General features: G+C 42.2%; 1 protein-coding gene across 2 annotated transcripts in view; it reads right to left on the bottom strand.

The window, feature by feature from the left end:
* The window catches only part of IMMP2L (inner mitochondrial membrane peptidase subunit 2), a 480193-nt gene that overhangs the window by 187124 nt on the left and 266149 nt on the right, over positions 1–26920 (bottom strand). For both annotated transcript variants that reach the window (XM_082239908.1, XM_082239909.1), the window contains exon 4: positions 151–216. In XM_082239908.1, the coding sequence (XP_082096034.1) occupies positions 151–216 (66 nt within the window). The remainder of the gene's footprint in view (positions 1–150; positions 217–26920) is intronic.

Raw genomic sequence — 26920 nt, 5'->3', positions numbered from 1 at the left:
AAAAAAAAGATATAGCATTGATACCCCTGTTAATAATATACAGCTCCAAAATGACAGGATATCATAGTTGCCTGGGTTACCACCTCAAATTCTACTGAAAATGTATTATATTCTTATCAGGAGTCAGAGACAATGGCATACCATACTTACTTTATAATGTCTCCTTCAAGAGCAATCACTCGTTTAATGATCTTCTGCTCCGGGTTTCTTGGAGACCTGCAAAAAGAGGGGAAAGGTGATTCAATCAGCGAAGTTCTCATTGTTTTAAGGAAATGAAAAGAAAATCAGCTATGAAATGAGGATTGCTTAAGTCATCAGATGATTAGCTATTCTGCCTGATGTGCATCCGTCATCATCCTCTTGCTAAGTGAAGTCACTGCTGTTGCTCACATTTCAGCCCACTTTGGTTGAAAACCACTGCCAGAGAAATAGAGGAATGGGCCAGGGTCATTTACCCTCTTGCTGGTGTAAAATAAATGCACAGAATATTCCGTGGTGATCAGTATAGATTGAAAATGGATACATTTATTCAAAGAAGGATTCACCATTAAATGCCATTGTTACAGCATGCATAAGCATTCATGCTTGTCCTTTATTTCTGAAAATGAACTCAAAATGAAATAAAAATTAAATCATATGGCATACACAATCCTCCCCTATGTAAAATATTATTTTTACTGAGACAATCTAACACAATCTGGATGGAACACCATATAAAAATGGCCAGCTATGATATGGCGGAAGCAGCAGTTATACATCTTTATGTATACAGTGGTACCTCGGGTTACATACACTTTAGGTTACATACGTTTCAGGTTACACACTCCTCTAACCCAGAAATAGTGCTTCAGGTTAAGAACTTTGCTTCAGGATAAGAACAGAAATTGGGCTCCGGTGGCACAGCAGCAGCGGGAGGCCCCATTAGCTAAAGTGGTGCTTCAGGTTAAGAACAGTTTCAGGTTAAGAACGGACCTCCGGAACAAATTAAGTACTTAACCCGAGGTACCACTGTATATCAACACAGAGTTGACAGTGAGAAAAGATAAAGCAGTAATGCTGTGCTTACACAACAGCTTGCTATACTAGCTATTCAACAAGCAGTAATAGGGAGAAAACAGTATCACATCAGGTGTGGTTTGTAGCACATTCCTGGATTCTAACCAGAAGACCCTGGTTACAAGCTAGTCCAACTTACAAGCTTGACCAGTGTTTACTTTCCCACTCAGCAGTGGGGATCCTCAGCCCAGTAGGCCATATGAGGTCCAGCAGGGGTCATAATTTAGCCTGCAAGCCCATTTTCCACAAACCATACCCACCCTACATACCCAGAAGCAGACTTAAAGGAACAAGGAGCCTTTAACTGAACTTCTGATTTGCATTTGTTTGAATACACACATGACTTGCTTTTTGTTCAATTTCAAAATTGTCCTTCATCCAGAAGGATCTCAAGGTGGCTCAGAGGGCTATACAACAATAATTGAAAACCACAGAACAGATAGTTACAAGAAAGGAAATTCCAACTAAAGATCAGAAGGAACTTTCTGACAGTAGGAGCTTTTCCACAGTGGAACAAACTCCCTTGAGAGGTGGTAGAGTCTCTCATTGCTTGGAGGTTTTTAAGCAGAGCTTGCATGGCCACCGGTCATATATGATCTAGTTGAGATTCCTGCATTGCATGGGGTTGAACTACATGACCTTCAGGATCCCCTCCAACTCTACAATTCTATGATTCTATGAAATACAGACAAAATACAACAGCAAACATAAAACACCCCATAATACAGAATCTGGAACTACCTAAACAAATTGTTTGAAGGCCAGGATGTAGAGATGGATTTTGGCTTGGCAACAGAATCCCAACAGAAAACACCCATGCCTCCGAGTGGAGAGAATTCTACACCACTAAGGAAGGCCTTATCTCACACCACTATGACAAGGACCCTCACTGCAGATCCCAGGGCCTGGTCAGCTGAAAAAAATGAAAGGTGTTTCATCAGATACTTGAGTCTCAAGCCATTTACACTAATTTAGATGAGAGGTTATAAGAGCAAACAGCTCTGTGGCCAGGCTATCCTAAAAATTCAGTTTCCTCACACACAGTGAATGAAGTTCATGAATTAACCAACACAGTAGTTTCATCCTACTAAATAATGTTTATATGAGCAACCAACATAAAACTGACCAAGAAGTTACCAAGAAGTTTGATTCTATTTGTTTAGGCTTGAATCACAACAATGGTGTCTTGCCCCACTGCAGATGTTACTTAAAACAGCAAAGGCAGGTGGATTGTGTTCTCCCTTATTACGGCTCCGGTGGGTTATCTTGCATACACTGTATAAAATTATCACAGATTTTTCTTTTCTTTTTTTTATTTCATGGCCACCTGACCCCACCATTTCCATGTTTTCCCCTACAGTGGAGATGAATGAAAAGTTAGTTGGGATTTCTGCATTGCAGGGGATTGGACTATTAGGGTTGCCATACTCTGAAGAGAACATTTGCTGACTTCTCCTTTTAACTATAGATTGCTATGACTCTACGCATGAAAAAGAGGATGCGTCCTGGAAAAAGAGGACATATGGCAACCCTACGTCACTAGATGGCCGTTTGGGTCCCTTCCAACTCTACAATTCTATGATTTTATATGAGAACTGAGCACTCACTTTTCCGGGGAGAGGGTAAGTGAAAGAAAGCTGAAACTTGGGAATGTGTTAAATTTGGGGTTGGGTGTGCGATTTACCACCACTGCCAGGAGTCGGCAGCCACTATTTCCACCTACAAGACGTGTTGTTTTACCAACAGGCACAGATATTGCCATAAAGGAAAGGGAAGAAATCAGATTTGTTTTATTCACTTCATCTTACTGGAAATTACACTCTTTTAGCAAAATTGCTTTTAAGCTACATTATGTATAGTTCATATGTGCTAATGAAGACAGTCATCAAATTTTAAGTGTACCCTTTCAAAAATTCTTCCATAGTTTCACACTTGGTTTTAAAGGTTATTCGGAGCTCCCCCTCCAAACAACTTTCATTTCATTAGTGTACACACATCTTAATGTTGCTACTGACCTCATGGTTCAATTTACCCCAATTCAGCAATAATCACAATGACCTTGAAGAACCATTATTCTCAATCTGATGTAAGAACATCCACAGACAAAGTGATCACATTTCTGCTAATAATGACATATATTTTCTCACCTATCAAACTGGCTTCAAAAGAAGACACTGAATATTCACCACAGTCATTAATGGCTTTCAATGCTTCAAACCAGAATATTGTCTTGCATTTCTGGGTAACAGAATTTCTTCTAGGAGGGTCTGATACCAGATTTCTTCTAACATTCACCCTTTAAGATTATGCCATCTGCTATAATCCTGGTACATTCTAGTCTGCTATATGAATGAGCTGAAAATGGGACCCTCCCAGGAACACGCCTTCTAGGTGTAAGTTATACTAAATCTGTGAAATTGATGCACAGATTTAAAAACAACTAATAGTAATCCATAATTGCCTCTACCCCTTAACTGTTGGTACATACTTGCTGCCCTGGGAACCTTCAGGAGCAAGAGGGGGATCTAAATTAAATAAATAACAAAATCCAATAAATAACATTGCCAATTGTTGTTCATTCTTTTTTCCAACAGTGCACAAGAATCAAGCATCATGACTTCCGCACCTCTGAATTCTGAGACAATCATGATGTATCAGCAACAGCAACTTTGTACCCAGTTATCAGCATGGTGTCTCTTATTACAACACCAGCTTTGAGGGTTGGACTGCTATATGTTTCTTTGCCCCACCTCCTCCTCTCCAATCCATTCACTTTAATAATGATAATCTTTCCAGTACCTGACCAACCTTATGACTGTGCATGGAATCCTGCAGCTGAGATTCAGTGGTGGCGTCCAAGCTGCTGAGATGAATTTGGAGTGGAGTCGAGCAATAACAGCTTGACTGGGAACTCACAAGGTCTATATATCCACACACGACCCATACTGTACACATTCTACTCAGGGTGCTGGATTACACAGAGATGAAATTGGAGAGAATATGCTAAGACTGGCCCCAAGCAGCGATTGAAGAGCTGAAGTTTGCTTAAGTATACTGAATGGGCAGCGCTCATCTCCGCTGCAGATAACGGTTCCCAAAAAGCTCATTAACATTTTATTAATCATTACACTTTTATAGCAGTGCCACTTTTCCACTTTTTGATTCTCTCTTTTCTTTCCTCATTAGTTAAGTCTTTATTTTATTTTTTTAACTATCTGCTTTCAAATAGCTGCTTAAAGCAATGTGAGCTCAGGAGGCTGGAAAAGAGATCTCGCTAGAGTTTTCCCCATACAGGTACCCATGGAGGTTTAGCTATAGATCCCTGCTAAGCAAGGGAAGGTAGTTGCTTCATTTTAACTCTCACAAGGGATTTATGAAATGTCTCCTAATACTAAATGAGCCAATTTCCTGCTGGGCATGAAGTCTTCTGTTCTAATAAAAGAGAGAGTAGCCCAGAACTCCTGGATAATAGTCAGATATGATAGTCAGATACAACAGTGAAGCAAATGCAATTATATTTTTCAACATACATTAGTACTTTACTTTCGGAAGAGCAAAGAAATTTGATTTCTCTTCCATCATGAGTCAGTCTAGATTATGTCTCCATCGTAAAAGTGGATTCTGTTTCAAAGGGCACACAGAGTTCATGGGTATAAGCAGGGAACAGAGAAAGGCAATCTGATGCTATTGCTCATTATCAAGAATCATTCAATGCAATATAAAAATAGATGAGGCTAATATGCCCAAGAGAATCCCATTCTATCTTCTGTCATGATCTTCAAGATCTGACACAAAGTCCTCAACAATTTGAACGTAAGCACTGCAAAGCATCATACATAGACTGCACCCAAGCTGTTCTGCTTCCAGTCCACAGAGATGGTTAGCATATTTTGGATGCAGGGACGAGGAATGTGTGGCCATCAAGATGTTGTTGGACTACAACTCTCATAGGAGAGAACAGTCCAGTAACACCTGTAAGGTCATCGATTTTCCACCCCTGCATTACAAGATCATTCTGACTGGCTAGCTAGGTACCTGGGAGAGAAGTTTCAGTTGTTATTATATGCTGTTTTACTTGGCTATTTTATGTATGTGCATTTTCAGTTAACCCAATAAAAGCATTCAGCAAATCAGAACACGTGAAGAGAGAAGGGAGAGGAAAAGAGTGAGCATAAAGAGTGCACGGCTCATTCATTTAGCACCAAACCATAGTTATGTCTGAACTGAACCATTGCATGTTTGGACCAGAACATATATATTTTTTCTTGGAAAATTTAGTTCTCTAATATATATCCTAACGGAGTGTCACTTAAAAAAAAAAAGCCAGGTTAAACAAATATTCTGCAGAGTAAACAAGTATGCTATCAATGATGGCAGAGACTTGAAGCAACTGAAATTCTTCAGATGCTTTAAGATTCCCTCTAGACTCTGTGTTAAGAAATGGACTTCAGTCTTAATGAGCACAGATGCAGTGAACCATATGGGGGAAATCCCCAACACTTCTCATATACACCTCAGAAATGTAGAATTTCACTTAATTGAGAGGGGAATTATGCCAACTGGTTGAGCAGAAGCTTCAGTGAGGCTTGATGAGTGCAGCATTTCCAGTGCTAAAAATAATGTTTTAATTGGGGTATTTCACAACACTAGGAAAACTATTTTTGTCACAAATAACTATTTCTCTCTATAATGAGAAGTTCTGAAGCTTAGTGGACTTTCCCCCCTCAAGAAGTTTACAAGACAAAACACTAAACTGTGTTGTTGTTTTTAAAGGAACAAAGAACATCCTCAATGTAAACATTATACCCTGAGGCAGATAAAATCCAGGCAGTAGAGTGCCACCCTGAACAACTGGACAAATGAAATAATGTTCTGAATTGATTCAATATAACACAACACCAACCACAAAGTGCAACTGCTTGAATTAAACTGAAATGCAATTGAATCTCTGTCTAGCATACTTTGCCAGGACATCGTGTGCCAGGAGATCTATAATGGCAATTGTGTTTGTGTTTTTCCCTTGCATCTGATGATACCAAGTTGAAAGCAGGACACAACCAAGAAAAATACCAAACAGAACAAGCCTACGCAGCCTATATAGCAGACGCTCTTAAGGACGATGGTTCACTGACTGCAATAACCTCTCAAATTTCTCCTTGAACCGATTTCCTGTAGTTCCTCGGTGTCTTTGGTGTGCTAACTAACCCACTGTGCCTTGGGTAAGCAACTGCATTCTCTATACAGCTCTCATATCTTCAAGAGAGGAAGGCTCTTTTTCAAAGCTGTTTCATATCAGAGAAGAAATGAAAAGAGAAGCAGCAGCAAGGTGCACCTTTTTCCCTAGTTTCAGACTACAGCATGTGACTCCACTGTGTGATCTTAGCTTCTGAAAAATGAGTTGCCCTGCTTACACAAACTGGGACATAAGAACCCCATAGGCAGTTCATGACAACAGTGATTATCGTCAATATATTTATATTCTAGTTGTGCAGGTAGGCTTCTCCAAAGACCTGGTGTGTGGGGGTGGGGGAGCGTGGTAGAAATCCATGTCATAAGGACTCATCTCCTCAAGAACTCAACAAAGGTGAAATACTCAAAGACTAATCATTCTCCTTGAAGCATTTCCTAATTGTTCTGAGGAAAAGATCAGGATCAGCACCAGTGTTTTTAAACTGCTTTGTTCATTCACTCTTGAAAGCTTGGTTTTTCAGTTTTCCAAGGGGTGGTGATGTTAGTCTGTCCCAGAAAAAAACAAGAAAGAGGCCAGAGGCAGATTAAAGACTAACACATCTGTGGCTTTCATGGACTAGAGAAGGGGCAGAGAACTTGTGGCCTTTGAGGTGCTGCTGATTAGTCCAATAATCTCTAGCCAATGGCCATGCTTGCTGAGGCTGATGGGTTTTGGAGCAACTCTGGGACAGACTCCGTAACCCCAGACTAGCGCCTACTTCATAAGATGCTCCAAGTGTTATCCTCAGTTGGGAAGTGTATATTATTTTTATATGACAGCAGGTGGGGGATTAAAGAATGAGGTCAGATTCTGTAGCTTGGCTTTGCACATGCATGTTGTGTGTGCTCTAAATAGACGGGTCTTGGACAACCTTATGGAAGCTGATACTGCCCCATCCACTACAGGTATTGTTACAGGTAAAACCAGTCCAGTGTTCAAAACTCCCATTGTTCTAGGAGCATTTTGCATCAGGGAATTTCATTAGCGTGAGCAGTTTCTGAGCTCTGGGCGCAGTACTGCACCTAAATTTTCAAATTAAAACGGAAGAGTGGAAGGAAAGGAGGACCTTTTTCTGCCTCCCCACTTCCAGCTACTCTCTGAAGACTGTAGAAGAGACCCATTTAAGAATATTAGGGGCGTGGGCAGGGGAAGAACTAGATCGTGTGAAAAATGAACATAATATTTTAGCTACAGTTCATTCATTTTCAGTTTTGTATTCTTGTTATAAAAAAAGTGTCCCTGGACATTCTGTTATTGAACCCATAACCTAGGATGCAGGTGCTATTTAGCTCCTAGCTTTCAGATATCCAGCACTGTTCCAGTCTCTTTGGGAGCAAGTAGAGATCCTTCTGCCAAGGAATATTGGTGTTTTTACTTTGGGAGCGATCAGGAGAAGTGGCTTAAATTGTGTCTGTCATGATAGGTGGCGGAACAGTGCAAAAAATTATAAGAACTGGGAAGCACATTATGGAAATAGGTGATTCCAAAAGGCTCCTTAGAGCTCTGGGGCTGGGAAAGGACTTTTTTATGCTTAGCCAGCTCAAACACCTAAAGCTTTGGGACCTGGGCAGAGGCGGCGGGTAGTGAGTTGGATGTGACTCACTCCACATCTAAAGGTGTGGCATGTGAGAATCAGGCAGATAACACTGCATGCAACATGGAGAGGGTAAGCTCAACCATCTGGAGTAACAGTTGTGGGGGGAATGGTGATAACTGGCTCCTACCCCAGCTGTAGTTTCCACACAGTTTAAAGTTCTGCAGACCTCCTCTGACTGCGGCTCTAATTCATCCATCTCCCTGCCTCTTTCTTCCAGATGGGGTCACAATGAAAGGCAAAAAAAAAACCACACCAATGGTCTGTGAAAATTATGTTGCAGATTAAATGTGTGCAAAATAAGAACAGTTACCATTCACAGCAAGGGACACGGGTGGCGCTGTGGTCTAAACCACAGAGCCTAGGGCTTGCCGATCGAAAGGTCGGCGGTTCGAATCCCCGTGATGGGGTGAGCTCCCGTTGCTCGGTCCCTGCTCCTGCCAACCTAGCAGTTCAAAAGCACCTCAAAGTGCAAGTAGATAAATAGGTACCACTCTGGCGGGAAGGTAAATGGTGTTTCCATGCGCTGCTCTGGTTCGCCAGAAGCAGCTTAGTCATGCTGGCCACATGACCCGGAAGCTGTACGCTGGCTCCCTCGGCCAGTAAAGCGAGATGAGTGCTGCAACCCCAGAGTCGTCTGTGACTGGACCTTACGGTCAGGGGTCCCTTTACCTTTACCTTTTACCATTCACAGCAGCCGTAATTGATGGAAACAGAAACATCCTAGCTTCGTTGTTCAGTGCTGGGTTATTGGGGGATGGATATTCCTAGTTATGGCTTTACTGGTGGTAATACCTGCCTCGCCCCTATATGAATAAAATCCATATAGGTGTGCTAGTAGTGAAATCCACAGGATGGAAAGTGCCCCATGACACTCAGGAGCATTCTTTTGGGGTTTCTTTCTTTAAAGATTTGCCTTGCCTTCCATGGTTGCTTAATGGTGCAAATTAAGTATTATCCGGTGCAAGGAATCTGCAAACATTTCTCTCATCCCTGTCACAGAATTGTATGAAGGATTAATTGCCTTCCGGGCATTTTTTCTTGCATTTTGCTGCTATCCTGTGCTGTAACACTGTACGCTATAAAAACTCAGCAAACAACATTACATTTTACCATTTAGTAGAATGTTTTTATCCTGTCTCACCACCCTCAAGACAACCTACGAAACAAGCCAATGATATAATAACACTGCTGGCTTTTAAAACTTAAAACTATCTATCATGTATCTATCTATCATCTATCTATTAATATCAACCATAGACAAAATCATTATGAAGACATAATGCCATAAAATCATCCAGAAGCAGAATGGAATAAAAAAGGTTTTAAAGCTCTTTCTTCTATAAACCCACAAGAGAGCTTTTGTATCTCACTGGTGAAGGTACTCCAGAAACGCTGGGCTACCTGGATGTTTGGAGAGCTGAATTCTCAGCTGATACAAATGTACTTTCTGCCACATTTTGCACCAATTGAAGCTTCAAAACTGCCTTAATGGCAGCCCCATGTAAAGCACATTATCGAAATCCAGCTGGGATATAACCAGAACCAGAGATGAGAGCGGCCTTCTCTCAATAAGGCCACAGCTGGAGAAACAACAGAAGTTGGAAGCAGAAAAATGAATAGAATAGCATTCTCATGTTCCCCAGCAACTGACACAGGAGGGATATTCAACAATTTGGGCAATACTGTCATTGGGAGCGCCCAGGGAAAGACTCCCAAGCCTGACCTTTTTTACTCAGCAAATCTATGGACATTTTTGTGGAAGAACTTTTCACAAGGCCTGCTGAAAATTGTTCAATTGCTAGTTCAGGAATTATAATTAAAGTTCATTCGAGGCCTGCTTTCTACAGTTCCATAATTGTCATTTTCTTTTTATCTTCAGTCCTCTTTTCTTTTCCTTTTTTGGTTGCAACATTGGCATGAGCCAATTTCTTGAAGTAGAATTTGAACAGAATAGTGTGTGTATATAAAGTCAACCCACCTAACTTGTATTTTGCTACTTTCTAGTTGTTTTTGGTTCTGCTTATTCTACGTATGGAGTTTTTTTGTGATATATATATATATATATATATATATTTGCTTTCGTAGATTTTCACGGGTATAGGAATGCAGGTTTTGGTGTCTTCGGGTGTCTTCCCGTGTAAGAGTCGGGGTGTCTGTGCGACGTTTCGACGAGGTCTCACTCGTCATCTTCAGGCCGAAAGCACCAGCCTGAAGATGACGAGTGAGACCTCGTCGAAACGTCGCCCAGACACCCCGACTCTTACACGGGAAGACACCCGAAGACACCAAAACCTGCATATATATCCAGAAATCCAGTGAAAGTACAGTGAGCAATACCATTTCCAGGTTTTTGTGGAAATGACTCAAGTTATAAAGTCAAATTGAAGACACTAATTAAAATGCTTCAGTGCAATAAAACTAACTGGTGGGTGGCAGAGCAATGTGACTAGTCAAATCAGAAAGCCTGAAAGTACTTGAAATATCTTACAAAGTCTTCTGAATTAAAATCTCACTTTAATTAGTTCCTAGGCTTCCAGTCTAATCACTTTGAAGTTAAATGGCTGGCTGTTTAAGAATGCAAGCTGTCTAATTGCTACAGTTATGTGTATTTGACCTTTTCACTGTTAACAGTGAGACTCAATTAATTACTTGCGGTTTTCTGCAGGTTGTTTGACCTCACTTCCACCTAGTCCTAAAAGGGCATCACACTTTGATCACCTTGACCTTTGCCTTCACATCAGACTCTGTTGGAAACTATGTCATCTGAACTTTTCATACAATAGTCTGCTAAACTAATTCACTAGCACTAGATGACTATGTTGACACACATCTAATTATCTTTTTAAATAATTCCCCAATGTATGCATCCTTGTAAATGACTGGAAATTTAAGTGTTCCAGTGATCAAAACAGTCTTTTTACAATTGACCCTGTACCAACATCAAAACTTCACACAGTTTTTTTGGGGTGGGTGGGGGAATCCTTCCTTTGTGTAACAGTCTGCTGTTTTTAAAGCATTTCCATACAGTGGTGTAGCGTGGGGGGTGCAGGGGGTGCCGGCCGCACCGGGCGCAACATCTGGGGGGCGCTCGCACTCGCAGCTCTCTGCCCCTACCTGGCTCACTCACTCTCTCTCACTGCAGTGCTGGCTGTGCGAATCCGATCCGAGCCGCTGGGTCGCTGCCCACTGTGGAGGGGGTGGGTGCCAGGCGTGCGGTGCAGAGAGAGAGCGAGGGACTATCTGGGGGAGGGACAGTGCAGCGGCTGCCCAGCGCAGCGCTGAGCGCGGGAGAGAACCCCACCAGACCAGACCAGGCAGCAGCAAGAAGAAGCTGGCAGCAGCGGCAGGTTAGGGGTTAGGGGGCACAAATTACTAGCCTTGCCCCGGGTGCTGACAATCCACGCTATGCCACTGTTTCCATACATTTTTAAATCACCTTTTAAAACTACTGGTTTTTATAAACCATTCCAATAGATACTTGAGACAAGTGAAAAAGATCCTTTTTCTGTTTGGAACATCAGGTTAGCTCTGTGTGAGTGTATAACTTTAAAGAACTGGCTTTAGTTGGCTAAATGAAGACTGCTAATAAAGACAATCCTTAAATCACATTAATTCTATTAAGGCATTACCCTCAAGCAAGGAGCAGGGACAGCAAGGCCTGCTCCCACTATCATATTTCTGACAAACCATGCTTTGGAGCTAAGCTTTAGCAGTACGAAACAGGGGGGAAATCAGAATAAATAAGTCATAAATTAAATTGTTATAACAAAAGAAAATAAACAATGTAAAATCACAAAGAGAACATTTTGGGCTCTACAGTACCCTCTGGTGCCACATGTTTATAGCACATTGTAACATGGCTAATGTAGGTGAGTCCAGGATCTACTGATGGACTGGTCCTCATAGAATTTAAAACACCCTTCGATTTCTTGGCTGTGAAACAGCAAAGGGTTTTCTGCTGTAAATGCCTCACATATTTCCCAATCAAAGGCTACAAGCAGCCACATAAACCATGAAAGACTGAGGCATCCTTTCCCAACAGCTGTCTTTGGCAAGACTTAAATTAGGTTTGCAGCCTTAACAAAGGCACTGTTTATTGAATGAACAACCAAGCTGCAAATATGTGCCCACTGTAGCAAGATGATAATGTATGGACTCTGGGAGAGGGGAAAATGGAGAAGATCAACAAGCGTGAATAAAGGAGGTTTGGACTTATGAAAGAGCAACCATTATAAATACACATTGACCCGTCAAGAAACTAAAAGCTCAATTGTGTAAAGAATTTGGCATCCTCATCTAATTTTTATTGCTCTGGAGATATCAAGTATGATGGGAAGGAAATGACTTGGGAAATGGGAGCATTAAAATATCATACATGAAGGTGAATGATTTGGGATGGAACGAACTTTGGTTTCACAGAGGATGGTGTCCATATTTAAGCCACAATGTTGATACAGAATCCGACAAGAACTTGTCAAATTGTTGTCAGATGAATATCATATTTTGCCATATATACGCAAGGTTGTGTAACCCTCAGGTCTATATTTAGTCTACAACATATATGCACAGCTTTTAAGCAACCTGTCGGGTTGTGAGAGCGGCAGAAAACCGTAAGACTCTCTTGTGATTTACTAGGAGCTTATTTTGAAGTAAATGTGACAAAATGTAAACCTGTGCAATCACTCAGCCCTTTGATTAGATTCATTTTTACCCCACAAAGTGGCCTACTTGATTACAAAACATAAAAAGCTATAAAAACAATCATAATAAAGGCAAAAAGTTGACAATATAACAAAAAAACCCCAACAACCTCAAAACAGCAGATTAAAACAGTAGGTTACAAAGCAAATGGTGAAATCTCAAAAACCAAACGCTCACTGGAATGACTTACTTTTCAGTTAGCATCTAATACAGAAAATGAAGGCAACAATATAGACATCATTACAAATACCATATTGTAAATGGTGGTGAATATTTACTTATTCTTCATAACCATTCTTTCCTTTAAAAACAGAAGATCAGAGAGTTTCTAGAAACCTTGGAAAGGTGGCAAGGGAACCATACTACAGAGAGAATTTCAGTAGAAACTGACTTCTAGAAGCACTGATATATTATTTATATTTTCAATGTTCTATCAGACGCTCATAAATTTGACCAACATGAAAAATGATGTTTTTAAAGCAATGTTTGTAAAATGTCCAAAATTTTGTTCATTAGAAGTTTGAAAGTTTATGAAACAGACAGACAGACAGACAGACAGTGATTAACACATTACCTTTGGCAAGTTTATTTAACTTTTAAAAATTTGAGCATGATTACACAACTCCACCTTCATGACTGGGACATTCTGACAGATAGTGTGAAACATGTTGACAACCGGTATATGTGATGGGCTTTTGGAACACAAAATATCAATAAGAGGTTTGCAGAGAGGAACCTGGTCAAGGTTTTCAGGACAATGTTGCCTTTGGCATGCTAGAATTATGACTTTTTAAAAACCTAAAAATGCATACCCAAGAGAAATGAATGAAAACCTTCATAGGTAAAATTGCAGCTTTCTTTTACTAAAAGAAGACAACAAAGAAGAAAAGGGGTGTTTTTCCATTTCTCAGGAGTATGAGAAAATATTGGTGGGAGTGAAAACTACTGCAGAAGAGATTTTTCATATTTTCTGTTTAGAGAGCTCTGACCTTTTCTCCTGCACTCCTCCCTTAAGTAATCCAGTTCTACCCAGTCCGTATGATTTACATGCACAACGAGTATACGACGTATGCAGGAATGTTTCGAGATACTGACTTCATAATTCTGGTTTCCTCTCTACTGGCAGTTTTTGCACACATCTTTGAAATGAATCATCAATATTGAAAGAACTACCATAATTTACATTACACCCTTTTAATGCTCCAAGTGGCAATGGAGCCAAAAAATGAGTCCTTTGGAGTAGAAGTATGAGAAAAATATCTGTCTGTTTTAGTTAATGCAAAGCATAAATTTAAAAGTTTAAATGCTTGATGGTTTCTTCTTTCTGGATTAGCATTATATGTCTACATAAATCTTCTTCTGTTTGCAGATGAACATGAGAGGTTTCAACATAGTCCCTGGGTTTGGGCATAAAATCTAATTTGCTTGGCCTTTTTAAATGCTTTTGAGTGGCCTGACAACATGGTCACCCCAGTTTGGTAAGCATTAGACGTTCTTTTGTGTCTCGGCTAAGATCCGATGCAACAATTAGCAAGATGACAGCCAACAAGCTGTTGGAACGAATGAAAATAATAATGATAATAACAAAAGCAAAACAGCAGGTAGATTGGCCTGTTCAGCATGAGAAGGATTTTCACAAATACAAATATGCAATTATAACTATGAGGGAGGGAATATAATCACCAGTCTCTAAGGTACGCCTCTTTTCTCCAAGTCACTATCCATTTGGCCTAAAGAATGCTTCGTGCCATGTGTTCAACTTCATTTTCACCAGGCTGTGATGAGAATTTACTGTTCTCAAGCAAGGTCCCCTGTATTTCTTGAAGTAAGTATAGAGAAAGCTCCCCCCAGTCATTCATGTGGGATGAGAGTTCTTTTTGTGCGCATCTGGCACTGTCACAAATCACTCCACTTTCGGTACCTCCATATTCCCTGGGAGACAACCTCTACAGCAAGACAACACCTGCTACCTCCATAGTTTGGTTAGTTGAGACAAATGTGTTCTCAGTCTGGAATAATAAACGTTTTCTTTCAGCTTCCGCCCTTTTCCTTCGTGGAAAAGGTACAAGGAATTAGACATAAAAGGGAAGAGTTAAAAGACCTAATTTGGCACATTTTATGCTGTCTCCAATTAAATGGGGAGAGAAAGACTCCACAAGATCCCTTCAAAGCTGTTTCTTAAATTCCTGTGGGGATTAACGTATACATCAGCTCTGTGAGCACTAAAACACCTGCAACAAAATTAAGCCTCCCATTTCAAAACCTTGGAGGATTTGCTAATTTGTACTCCGCGCAGCTCCCATGTTTTAACAAGGTAACACTGAATCATTTACGGAACAGTCCATTTCATTATGATGTGGTCTACCATAAGGTAATTTGCCTTCTCGCGTGCTAACAGGTCTCAAGCTGAAGGCAACGATGCAACATGAAATGAAGGTCAATAGTCCGAAAGAAAATAGCCCGAAACAAATACCAAATGCTACTATTGTAATTAGAGCATGCTATCCAGGTCATCAGTTTAAATCCAGTCCAGCTGGAGAATCAAGGGCATCTGATGGCTGAGTTATGAAAACTTTCAAAAGGAATGGGTTCTTAAGCATATTTAATGAATGGGAATCCATGTTCCCATTAGATAATGAGAATACCATTACCTGGATCCCATGCTGGCTGTTTCACAACACGTTGCATGGATTTCATGATCTAAAAGGACACCCTCCATTTATATCCTTTTTATTTTCTGAGGAATTGAACACAACTTCTACATTTCTATTACCAACACATGATGAATCTATTGTGGGTATGTGGGGTTTAGCATTCATGATGCCTGTTGTTGTTTAGTCGTTTAGTCGTGTCCGACTCTTCGTGACCCCATGGACCAGAGCACGCCAGGCACTTCTGTCCTCCACTGCCTCCCGCAGTTTGATCAAACTCATGCTAGTGGCTTCAAGAACACCATCCAACCATCTCATTCTCTGTCGTCCCCTTCTCCTTGTGCCCTCCATCTTTCCCAACATCAGGGTCTTTTCCAGGGAGTCCTCTCTTCTCATGAGGTGGCCAAAGTATTGGAGCCTCAGCTTCACGATCTGTCCTTCCAGTGAGCACTCAGGGCTGATTTCCTTCAGAATGGAGAGGTTTGATCTTCTTGCAGTCCATGGGACTCTCAAGAGTCTCCTCCAGCACCATAATTCAAAAGCATCAATTCTTCGGCGATCAGCCTTCTTTATGGTCCAGCTCTCACTTCCATACATCACTACTGGGAAAACCATGGCTTTTACTATACGGACCTTTGTTGGCAAGGTGATGTCTCTGCTTTTTAAGATGTTGTCTAGGCTTGCCATCGCCTTTCTCCCAAGGAGCAGGCGTCTTTTAATTTCGTGACTGCTGTCACCATCTGCACTGATCATGGAGCCCAAGAAAGTAAAATCTCTCACTGCCTCCATTTCTTCCCCATCTATTTGCCAGGAGGTGATGGGCCCAGTGGCCATGATCTTCGTTTTTTTGATGTTGAGCTTCAGACCATATTTTGCGCTCTCCTCTTTCACCCTCATTAAAAGGTTCTTTAATTCCTCTTCACTTTCTGCCATCAAGGTTGTGTCATCTGCATATCTGAGGTTGTTGATATTTCTTCCGGCAATCTTAATTCCGGCTTGGGATTCATCCAGCCCAGCCTTTCGCATGATGAATTCTGCATATAAGTTAAATAAGCAGGGAGACAATATACAGCCTTGCCGTACTCCTTTCCCAGTTTGGAACCAATCAGTTGTTCCATATCCAGTTCTAACTGTAGCTTCTTGTCCCACATAGAGATTTCGCAGGAGACAGATGAGGTGATCAGGCACTCCCATTTCTTTAAGAACTTGCCATAGTTTGCTGTGGTCAACACAGTCAAAGGCTTTTGCATAGTCAATGAAGCAGAAGTAGATGTCTTTCTGGAACTCTCTAGCTTTCTCCATAATCCAGCGCATGTTTGCAATTTGGTCTCTGGTTCCTCTGCCTCTTCTAAATCCAGCTTGCACTTCTGGGAGTTCTCGGTCCACATACTGCTTGAGCCTTCCTTGTAAAATTTTAAGCATAACCTTGCTAGCATGTGAAATGAGTGAAATTGTGCGGTAGTTGGAGCATTCTTTGGCACTGCCTTTCTTTGGGATTGGAATGTAGACTGATCTTCTCCAATCCTCTGGCCACTGCTGAGTTTTCCAAACTTGCTGGCATATTGAGTGTAGCACCTTAACAGCATCATCTTTTAAAATTTTAAACAGTTCAGCTGGAATAGCATCACTTCCACTGGCCTTGTTATTTGCAGTGCTTTCTAAGGCCCATTTGACTTCACTCTCCAAGATGTCTGGCTCAAGGTCAGCAACCACACTACCTGGGGTGTACGAGACATCCATATCTTTCTGGTATAATTCCTCTGTGTATTCTTGCCACCTCTTCTTGATGTCTTCTGCTTCAGTTAGATCTTTACCACTTTTGTCCTTTATTATGGTAATCTTTGTACGAAATGTTCCTTTCATATTTCCAATTTTCTTGAACAAATCTCTGGTTCTTCCCATTCTGTTGCTTTCCTCTATTTCTTTGCATTGCTCGTTTAAGAAGGCCTTCTTGTCTCTCCTTGCTGTTCTTTGGAAATCTGCATTCAATTTCCTGTATCTTTCACTATCTCCCTCGCATTTTGCTTGCCTTCTCTCCCCCGCTATTTGTAAGGCCTCGTTGGACAGCCACTTTGCTTTCTTGCATTTCTTTTTCATTGGGATGGTTTTAGTTGCTGCCTCCTGTATAATGTTGCGAGCCTCCATCCATAGTTCTTCAGGCACTCTGTCCAGCAAATCTAAATCCTTAAACCTGTTCCTCACTTCCACTGTGTATTCATAAGGGATTTGGTTTAGATTGTATCTTACCTGTCCAGTGGTTTTTCCTACTTTCTTCAGTTTAAGCTTGAATTTTGCTATAAGGAGCTGATGATCTGAGCCACAGTCAGCTCCAGGTCTTGTTTTTGCTGACTGTATAGAGCTTCTCCATCTTTGGCTGCAGAGAATATAATCAATCTGATTTCGATGTTGCCCATCTGGGGATGTCCATGTGTAGAGTCGTCTCTTGTGTTGTTGGAAAAGCGTGTTTGTGATGACCAGCTTGTTCTCTTGACAGAACTCTATTAGCCTTTGCCCTGCTTCGTTTTGATCTCCAAGGCCAAACTTGCCAGTTGTTCCTTTTATCTCTTGATTCCCTACTTTAGCATTCCAATCCCCTATAATGAGCAGAACATCCTTCTTTGGTGTCACTTCGATAAGGTTTTGTAAGTCTTCATAGAACTGGTCAATTTCATAGTTCATAGTTCATAGCTTCTCTGAGTTCTTCAAGCCCCTTCGCCACGGCAAGGCAGTGATCCATGAAGGGGACAGTGATCCATGAAGGGGCAGTGATCCATGAAGGGGCATGATGCCTGAGTCCCTTCTAATTCCTGAGGTCTAGCAAGGGTGGAAATCTAATGGAGGATTCCATTGCTGAACAAGCCAGGTAACTTTCTTGGCTCTAAGTATTGACATTAGTATAACATAACATACGTTACTGCCTAAGTATAATACACATAATTCACAGGGTGCATGAAAGCGTGCATTGTAAAAACATGAAATTCAAATTCCTTCATGTACATAACAAAAACCAGATACTGAAGAAATGTTAGCCCTCTTCAGATGTTCTGTAATGTCTTCAGTAAACTTGCATCAAAGGCAGAGGACATTAGTTCTATCCTGCTGCCCATAAAAGTTCTACCATCTTGCACAAATTAGTGGTGCACAAACTTCTGAAATGAAGAGACTCTTGCACTCACGGACATTCCCTGCATGTTTTAGAAACCTGATTTTCCAGAGTTCTAAACCACATTAAAAGCCTCCACAAGTCCCTTGCTTCACTGTTCTCCAACATATGGAAACAACAGGAGGTGAATGAATATGTTGTTGTTGTTGTTGTTGTTGTTGTTGTTAATTAAATTTGCACATTGCCCTTCATCTGAATATCACAGGACGGTTCACAACATAAAAATACAAAATGAGAACACAAAATACATAATAAAACAAAAGCCAACCAAAAAACTCCTTCCCACCAACACATTTAAAAGCCAATAATGAACACACACGGTGACTGAACTCTCGGAAAATCAACCATTTCCTCCTCTCTTTTTTTGCTATAAATTAACTATGAATCATTGGCCATTTGAGATAATTAAAGGGGGGTGGCAGAGCTGTGTGTGGCCTCCATAGCCAAGTGTCAGCTGAAGAAAAAAGGGGTGGGGTGGGGGGGTGGAATGCAGTCACAGTATCCATGCAAATCTTGGTTATCCTAGAAAAGGATCTTTGAAGAATAAAGATAAGAAGATCTGATGCTATATTCAGAATATACAATGATTTATTTACAAACCCTTTTTCAGATGCACAAACGAATAGCTTACTTATATCTGACAAGAGACACTAGAAGACTACAATGACATGTTGGGAACAATGAAATACTATTACATTTCTCATGAAACAACAAAAAGAAAACCTTATATTTTTGTTGAAGATGCTCATATGCATGAGATTCATTCAGCCGTTCAGGCTAAATCATTTGAACAACACATGGAAATGGAAAAAAATGAATACATCTGGATATCTGTGAATTCTTAATGAAAAACTGTCTGGGTTTTTAACCAAGTGATCATGCCTCAGTGACTGCTCGACACTATTTGATACAGGTACCAAAAAAGCATCTCAAAGGGCTTCCAAGCCATTGCTATTGCAGGTCAGATTCATACAACAGCAAATTCAGTTTGCACTGTTTAAGTTGAATTGGCGCTCTTTTGCAACAAAACCACTCCCCTTCCCCAAACCAGCCCTTTTGTGATAAGGCAAGTGACTGGGAAACACACCTGTGGAATAATAACTCCTTGATGAAACATCGCCTCACCCTCCTGTGACAAAATCAGAGCGAATGCTCAATAAACAACCAATGTCTTCTCACCTCCCTACAAACTGTGCAAACAAATATACAGGTTGTATTGAAGGGACCTCAGTAAAATTACCTCCACTGTGAGATCTGATGTTTACTTCATCCCCTGCTCAATTAAAATGATGGTTCTCTAGGATATGATTGTATGGTATTATGGAAAAGTTTCAATAAAACTTTATGAAGAAAAGAAAAGTAATCATTCTTGACACCCTTATTACATAAGCCATGATTTAGGGTCCATTGTCTCATCAGATAATTTCCTCTATCAGCAACCGCAACTTGCCATTGGGGTTTTTGAGGATCTTTCTCAATCAAATTCATGCAACTAAATTCAAAGTATTCATGACAGCCCCAGTATTACCATGAAGGGGAGCGGTGGGATCTAAACCGTTGTTTGGAAAGATAATGTGTCTTGATTGATGACATTCTGCCTATGCTGCTATGAACCAACCCAGATGCATGAAACCATCATTTGAGGCCGTTCTTTGTGTGCCCTCTCCATGTGAGATCCTGAAGGTGGCAACACAAGAACAGGCCTTTTCCGTTGTGGTGCCCCAATTTGTGGAATGCTCTCTAGTCTATAACAAGGCCTTGGGCTGATTAAACAATCTCTGGTCTTTTAAATGTGTTTTTGTTTGTTATCCATTTTGTGTTCTCATTTTGTATTCATATGTTGTAAACTACTCTGTGATCTTCGGGTGAAGGCGGTATACAAATTTAATAAATGAATATAAATAAAATGCAAGTTTTGGTCTTTTCTTCTAGCTCCTCAAATGATATCTTGGATTCCCTGGTTGAACACATTACCATCCAATTTTAGCTTGCCAGAGAATAGATGCTTAATCATTATCAGCAACCCATCACAACGTTTCTCAGGTAAGAAACAAATATACTAAGCAAAATGCTCAATATTAAATAAACATATTGTCCTATTATGCATTCATTAACTGTGATTTCTTAATGCCGTCAATGATTCGTAACATGTAGCAGTTTATTAGAGAATGTTAATGAATTCACTCAAGCATTTATCCAGATGTATCAAACTTTGATGCAGGTATTAAGGATAGACCAGGGCATAACGTTGCTTCTAATATCTATTTGGATTGCCAACTTCATAGTGAATCTATGCAAGTTGTCCTTGTGCGTCCCATGTATTCAGTCCCTGGAGTTAAAATAATTTGGCTTGCATCCAGCGCCAAAACACTGCATTCACAATCACAATTCCCTTGGTGAATATTCATTGCATCAGAAAAGAAATACAATATGCAAAACAATTATAAACAGCTTGTAGTTACTTGAGCTTTAACCCAACCTTATTGTTCTCCCTAAATGCTTGGTTATTTTGCAGACATATGGAACAGTCAGTGCATCATTACTTAATTAACAGATATGCAATAATTTACATCAAAGCTAATAACTTGACAAAACACACCACTCAGAGAATTTATTCTCAGATTAATCTGCAAAATAAGCTTTTAGGAAGACACAATGTAAGGAAGTGTAGATTGCAATATGGTAATGCATAAAAGGGCAACACATTCTGATAAGGCATATTTAGAGAACAGTCATCTAGATATGTGTGATCGTCTAATCGCCTAGAAGCCTGCTGTTCACTGAGGTCATCATCTGAGCCCTGCTTCAAAAGTTGCTGCTGGGAATAGGAAAGAACCTTTTTGTGGTATCACCCTGATTACGGGACATCACAAGACACTTATTAGTTGCCAGTCCGCATATTATTTAAGTGTCGGGTTAGAACCAATTGATTCTCTCAAGCTTCTGGCTAATAATAGCTTTGGGTTGTATCCAGTGCTGCCTTTCAGTCACAGTCTGAAGGGAAATGTCTTTGCTAAGCTTCCTCTTTCTCCTTCAGCCCATGGATCCCTCATCCTTTGAAAGAGATTTCTAGAGTGCACAGGAGACCCCTAAGGAAAGAGCAGGGGTCAGCAAACCTTTCAGCAGGGGGCCAGTCCACCGTCCCTCAGACCTTTTGGGGGGCTGGACTATATTGAGGGGGGGGAATGAACAAATTCCTATGGCCCACAAATAACCCAGAGATGCATTTTAAATAAACACACACATTCTACTCACGTAAAAACACCAGGCAGGCCCCACAAATCACCCAGAGATGCATTTTAAATAAAAGGACACATTCCACTCATGTAAAAACATGCTGATTCTTGGACCGTCCACGAGCTGGATTTAGAAGGCGATTGGGCCGGCTCCGGCTCCCGGGCCTTAGTTTGCTCTAGGACAGGCATAGGCAAACTCGGCCCTCCAGATGTTTTGGGACTACAATTCCCATCATCCCTGACCACTTGTCCTGTTAGGGAAAGAGGAATGAGCAAAAATCCACCCTGCCCTCCTGCTCATAGAAGTCTCTGCTGGGTACAAAAGAACTTTCTGTAAACTATCACTGGATATAACCCATTATATTTACATTACTTGTTCCCTGTCTATTTTGCTGATGGTGGTTCTGTTACTGTCATGTGGGCATTTCAATTGCTTCCTTTTTAATGAATTTTATTTGACACTGATTTATTCTTGAAGACCTTGCAGTGGAAGGTGGGGATGAAATCGAAACACCTTGAATAGAGATTTGCATTGTGTATTAGCTAAAACATGAGTACAAGAAGCAGGGATCAACTCTCCCCGCCCCCCGCCCCCTTAAAGGAAGCTAGCAAAGTCTGAAAGATTCGCTCTCATCCCCTTTAAAGTTAAATGAGTCTTCACAAAATTATTTCCTGTCTCCAAATTCAAAGAGCATCCCTTGCAATTGTCAGCATTAGGAAGAGGTTAATAAACCATGAAGCAGAGTAATGAGAAGATAAAGAGACAGGCATTAGCCATCTCTAGATAGGTGGGGGAAAGGAATGCAAGCCAGCCTGTATTAAGTTTTAAAATAATCCCTAGACTTTCTTGCACTTGTGGCACCTGATTAGAACATAGATTAAATATCATGCCTCTGAACTCACCCCGACCCTTGTTGTGAGTCATTATTGAACACAGATATTGTGGAAGGCACAACATTTAGCAAGAGATCAATAAATCTTTGTAAGCAAAGGCTTTTATACACTGAACTCCTATTGCCGTACATTAGCATTTGTCATTTCCAAAATACTGAAATATTAATTAGGAAACGAGACAGCCTGTCACGAGATAAGTAGAGTTGAGTTTCCAAAGGGAACACAAAAGGTGGGGGGATTCAGGACAGTTCAAAGGCTAGATTTGTGGTGCCTACATCACTCAGCCAGTATCTTAACCATGGTTGAGACCCCATGCTCCTTCATCCTTCCTCTACCCCTCTCCTGAGTGAATTCTTCCATGCCTTCCATGATGTGGAACATGTGCCAGCATGGTGCAATTGAGGTAATATCTGCACCAACCCTAACCAGGGTTTGCTTTGACTATGGGTTGCAAACCAGCTAGACACCTTGGTTAGAGCTAAGCCTGGTTAATACTACTGCAGACCTGAAGCTCTGCTACAGTTAGCTGACATTGTTTGTTGTTGTTAGCCACCCTGGGCTCATATGAGAGGAAGGGTAGGTCATAATAAATAAACAACACCACTGAAAAGGGAAGAGGAAGGAGGAACTTGCATAGAAGGGAAAATTGAGGAAGAGCATTTAATTAGGATGGACCAGCCCCTTTCCAATAATGTTCATCACAATCATCAACATTATGTGTCATGCTCAACATGCAGCTAAATAAGTAGTTCTGCAACCACAAGGATTACTGCTTGCACAACAGAACTCAACACCCACCCACATCTGTATAGCCCCTAAATAATAATAATAATAATAATAATAATAATAATAATAATAATAATTAATAATAATAATAATAATAATAGTAATAAAAAATTTTATTTATATCCCGCCCTCCCCAGCCGAAGCCGGGCTCAGGGCGGCTAACAACACTAAAATAGTGCAACATTATAAAAACATCATAAGAATTAATTAAAATCAAAATTGATGGCAACCATAAACTAAAGTATTGTAAAGATTGCCAAAGGAGGGAGTCAGGCTGTGCCCTAACCAAAGGCCTGGTGGAACAGCTCTGTCTTGCAGGCCCTGCGGAAAGATGTCAAGTCCTGCAGGGCCCTTGTCTCTTGTGACAGAGTGTTCCACCAGGTTGGAGCCGCAGCCGAAAAAGCCCTGGCTCTAGTTGAGGCCAGCCTAACCTGTCTGTGGCCTGGGACCTTCAAGATGTTTTTATTTGAGGACCGTAAGTTCCTCTGTGGGGCATACCAGGAGAGGCGGTCCCGTAGATACGAGGGTCCTAGGCCGTATAGGGCTTTGAAGGTTAAAACCAGCACCTTAAACCTGATCCTGTACTCCACCGGGAGCCAGTGCAGCTGGTATAGCACCGGATGAATGTGATCCCGCAGCGAAGACCCCGTAAGGAGTCTCGCTGTGGCATTCTGCACCCGCTGGAGTTTCTGGGTCAGTCTCAAGGGCAGCCCCACGTAGAGCGAGTTACAATAATCCAGTCTGGAGGTGACCGTCGCGTGGATCACAGTGGCTAGGTCAGGGCGAGAGAGGTAAGGGGCCAACTGCTTAGCTTGGCGGAGATGAAAAAATGCCGCCTTTGTTATAGCTGCAATCTGCGCCTCCATGGAGAGGGAGGTATCGAAGATTACACCCAAACTCTTAACGGACGGTGCTGGCACTAATTGCACCCCCGCAAGAGATGGGAGTTGCCCCCTCAATCCCATATCGTCCCGTCCCAGCCAGAGGACCTCTGTCTTCGAAGGATTTAACTTCAACCGGCTCCCACGTAACCATCCAGCCACAGCTTCCAAGCATCTGATCAGTGTGTCTGGGGCCGAGTCAGGATGGCCATCCATCAACAGATAGAGTTGGGTGTCATCAGCATACTGATGGCAGCCCAGCCCAAAACTCCGGACAAGCTGGGCGAGGGGGCGCATAAAGATGTTAAAAAGCATCGGGGAGAGAATCGCACCCTGAGGCACTCCACACACCAAGGAGTGGCGGGATGACAGTTCCCCCCCCAAGCGCCACCCTCTGTCCCCGACCAGAGAGAAACGAGCGCAGCCATTGAAGTACTGTGCCCTGGATCCCCACGTCGGCGAGGCGGTGGTCCAGAAGTTCGTGATCGACCATGTCGAAAGCTGCTGACAGATCTAGAAGAATCAGCAGCCCCGACCCACCTCGATCCAGCTGTCTACAAAGATCATCTGTTAGGGTGACCAGAGCCGTCTCGGTCCCATGACCAGCGCGGAAGCCGGACTGGAATGGATCCAAAGCCGATGTTTCATCCAGAAACCTACCAAGCTGTTCAGCAACCGCTCTCTCAATCACCTTACCCAGGAATGGAAGATTCGAAACTGGGCGGTAATTGGATAGATCTAAGGGATCTAATGATGTTTTCTTTAAGAGCGGACGCACCACTGCCTCCTTCAGTTCCCCTGGGAATGTCCCGGTGCCAAGGGACAAATTGATGATATCCCCCAGGGGGGCCGGCACCTCGTCTGGACATGCTCTAATCAGCCAAGACGGGCACGGGTCGAGAGGACAAGTGGTGAGCTTTCCAGCTCGGAGGAGTCTGTCCACATCGGCTGGGGATATCCGGTCAAAGTGGTCCAGTACTGGACCCGAGGACAGTCGAGGGGCCTCCAGTTCCTTTATTGTATCCAAATTGGCAGGGAGGTCATGGCGGAGCGACAGGACCTTCTCCGCAAAAAAGCTCGCAAATGCCTCACAGCTGTGTGTCGAATTGTTATTTAAATTTGGCTGTCCTTCGAGGGACGTTAAAGACCGAATTATACTAAATAATTGTGCCGGGCGAGAGCTAGTGGATGCAATGGAGGCCGAGAAGTAGGACTTCTTAGCGGCCTTCACTGGCATCTCGTAGGTTTTCATAAAAACCCTATAAGATGTTCTTGAGGCTCCGTCACGGGCACCCCACCATACTCGCTCTAGCCGTCTGAGGTCCTGCTTCATTTTCCGGAGCTCCTCAGTAAACCAGGGAGCCCGGTTTCTGCGGGGTCGCAGAGGGCACTTAGGTGTGATCTCATTGATGGCTGCCAGGAGCTGGGTATTCCAGCCCTCAACAAGCTCAGTCAATGAGTCGCCAGGGGGAGAAAGGTCCCGCAAGGCTTGACGGAATCTATCAGGGTCCATCAGCCTCCGCGGGCGAGCCCAAATCGGCTCACCACCTAAGCAGGGTGGGGGTGGAACATCAATCCTGGCTTTCATAGCATAGTGATCAGACCATGGCACCTTCATCGAAGGAAACATGATCACATCTATACCGACGCCAAAGATCAGATCCAGCGTGTGGCCTGCTTGATGTGTGGGGCCCGAAACAAACTGGGAGAGCCCTAGTGTCGCCATGGAAGACACCAGGTCCAGAGCCTGTGAGGAGGGAGTGGCATCGGCATGGATGTTGAAGTCCCCCAATACCAATAGGTTAGGGAACTCCAAGGCCCAGCCGGCCACCGCCTCCAGCAGGCCTGACAGGGTGGCTGCTGGTGCGCTAGGTGGCCGGTACACCAGCCAGACAGCCAAGCTCACCTCGGAGCCCCACACTAGGCCAACACATTCATGTTCTAGGCTTTCCCCCAATCTTCCGGTGCAGATTTGGGAAGGTCACGCGCGGGGTGCATACAGGGGAACAAAAGAGGAGCATCATTTTGCACTGCTAGGAATCCCTGTGCTTCTGGGACAAGTTAGTAGAATATTCTATTGGAGGAATTGGACATCGTGCAAGGAGCTAATTTCCTTCATGAGCTTAATCACTCCATGGTCAGAGATAAGCCAATAGGTGCATGGTCCGCCAAGCCAGTTGCTATGGTAACAACCCAGTGATGTCTGTGTAAGTGATTAAGGCGTGTCAGCTCATTAGGGTCTGGGGTCTTGTGTTGCGGTCAGTCAATGAGGCCATCTGGGGTCTGTGAGTCAGAGTCTGTGTTACGCATTGAAGCTGGAGCAACAGAAATACTTTCTACTTGTATGTATATATCTGCCAAAGTCAAAAGCCTACAAACTGTATGTATATATCAACACCTGGAACTTGATTACTGAAGCCAAATCTTCCACAGCAGTAAACTATTTTGGACCTTAAGCTGCCTCTGATAGTGACTGGAATTGGGGGAAACTCCCGCTACCTATCTCACCTCAGAATCCCAACGCATTTCCCTGTTTCATTCTCTTTTAAAGCCATCACATCTTGTGACACTGAAAAGCACATGCTGAACCTTTATGTGTATTGTAATATAATGATACTATAACCTTTCTTATTTTGCTCTCCATCTGCAGCTCCTTCATTTTAGACTTATTTAAGGGAGCTGTTTTCATCCCTTAAAGCAGCCTATAAAGAGTAGATGGTGTATA

This window comes from Podarcis vaucheri (genome assembly GCF_965113315.1).
Source record: "Podarcis vaucheri genome assembly, chromosome: 10".
Classification (NCBI taxonomy): Eukaryota; Metazoa; Chordata; class Lepidosauria; order Squamata; family Lacertidae; genus Podarcis; species Podarcis vaucheri.
Note: the sequence above shows the minus strand (reverse complement) of the source record. Positions and strands in the feature narration are given on the sequence as shown.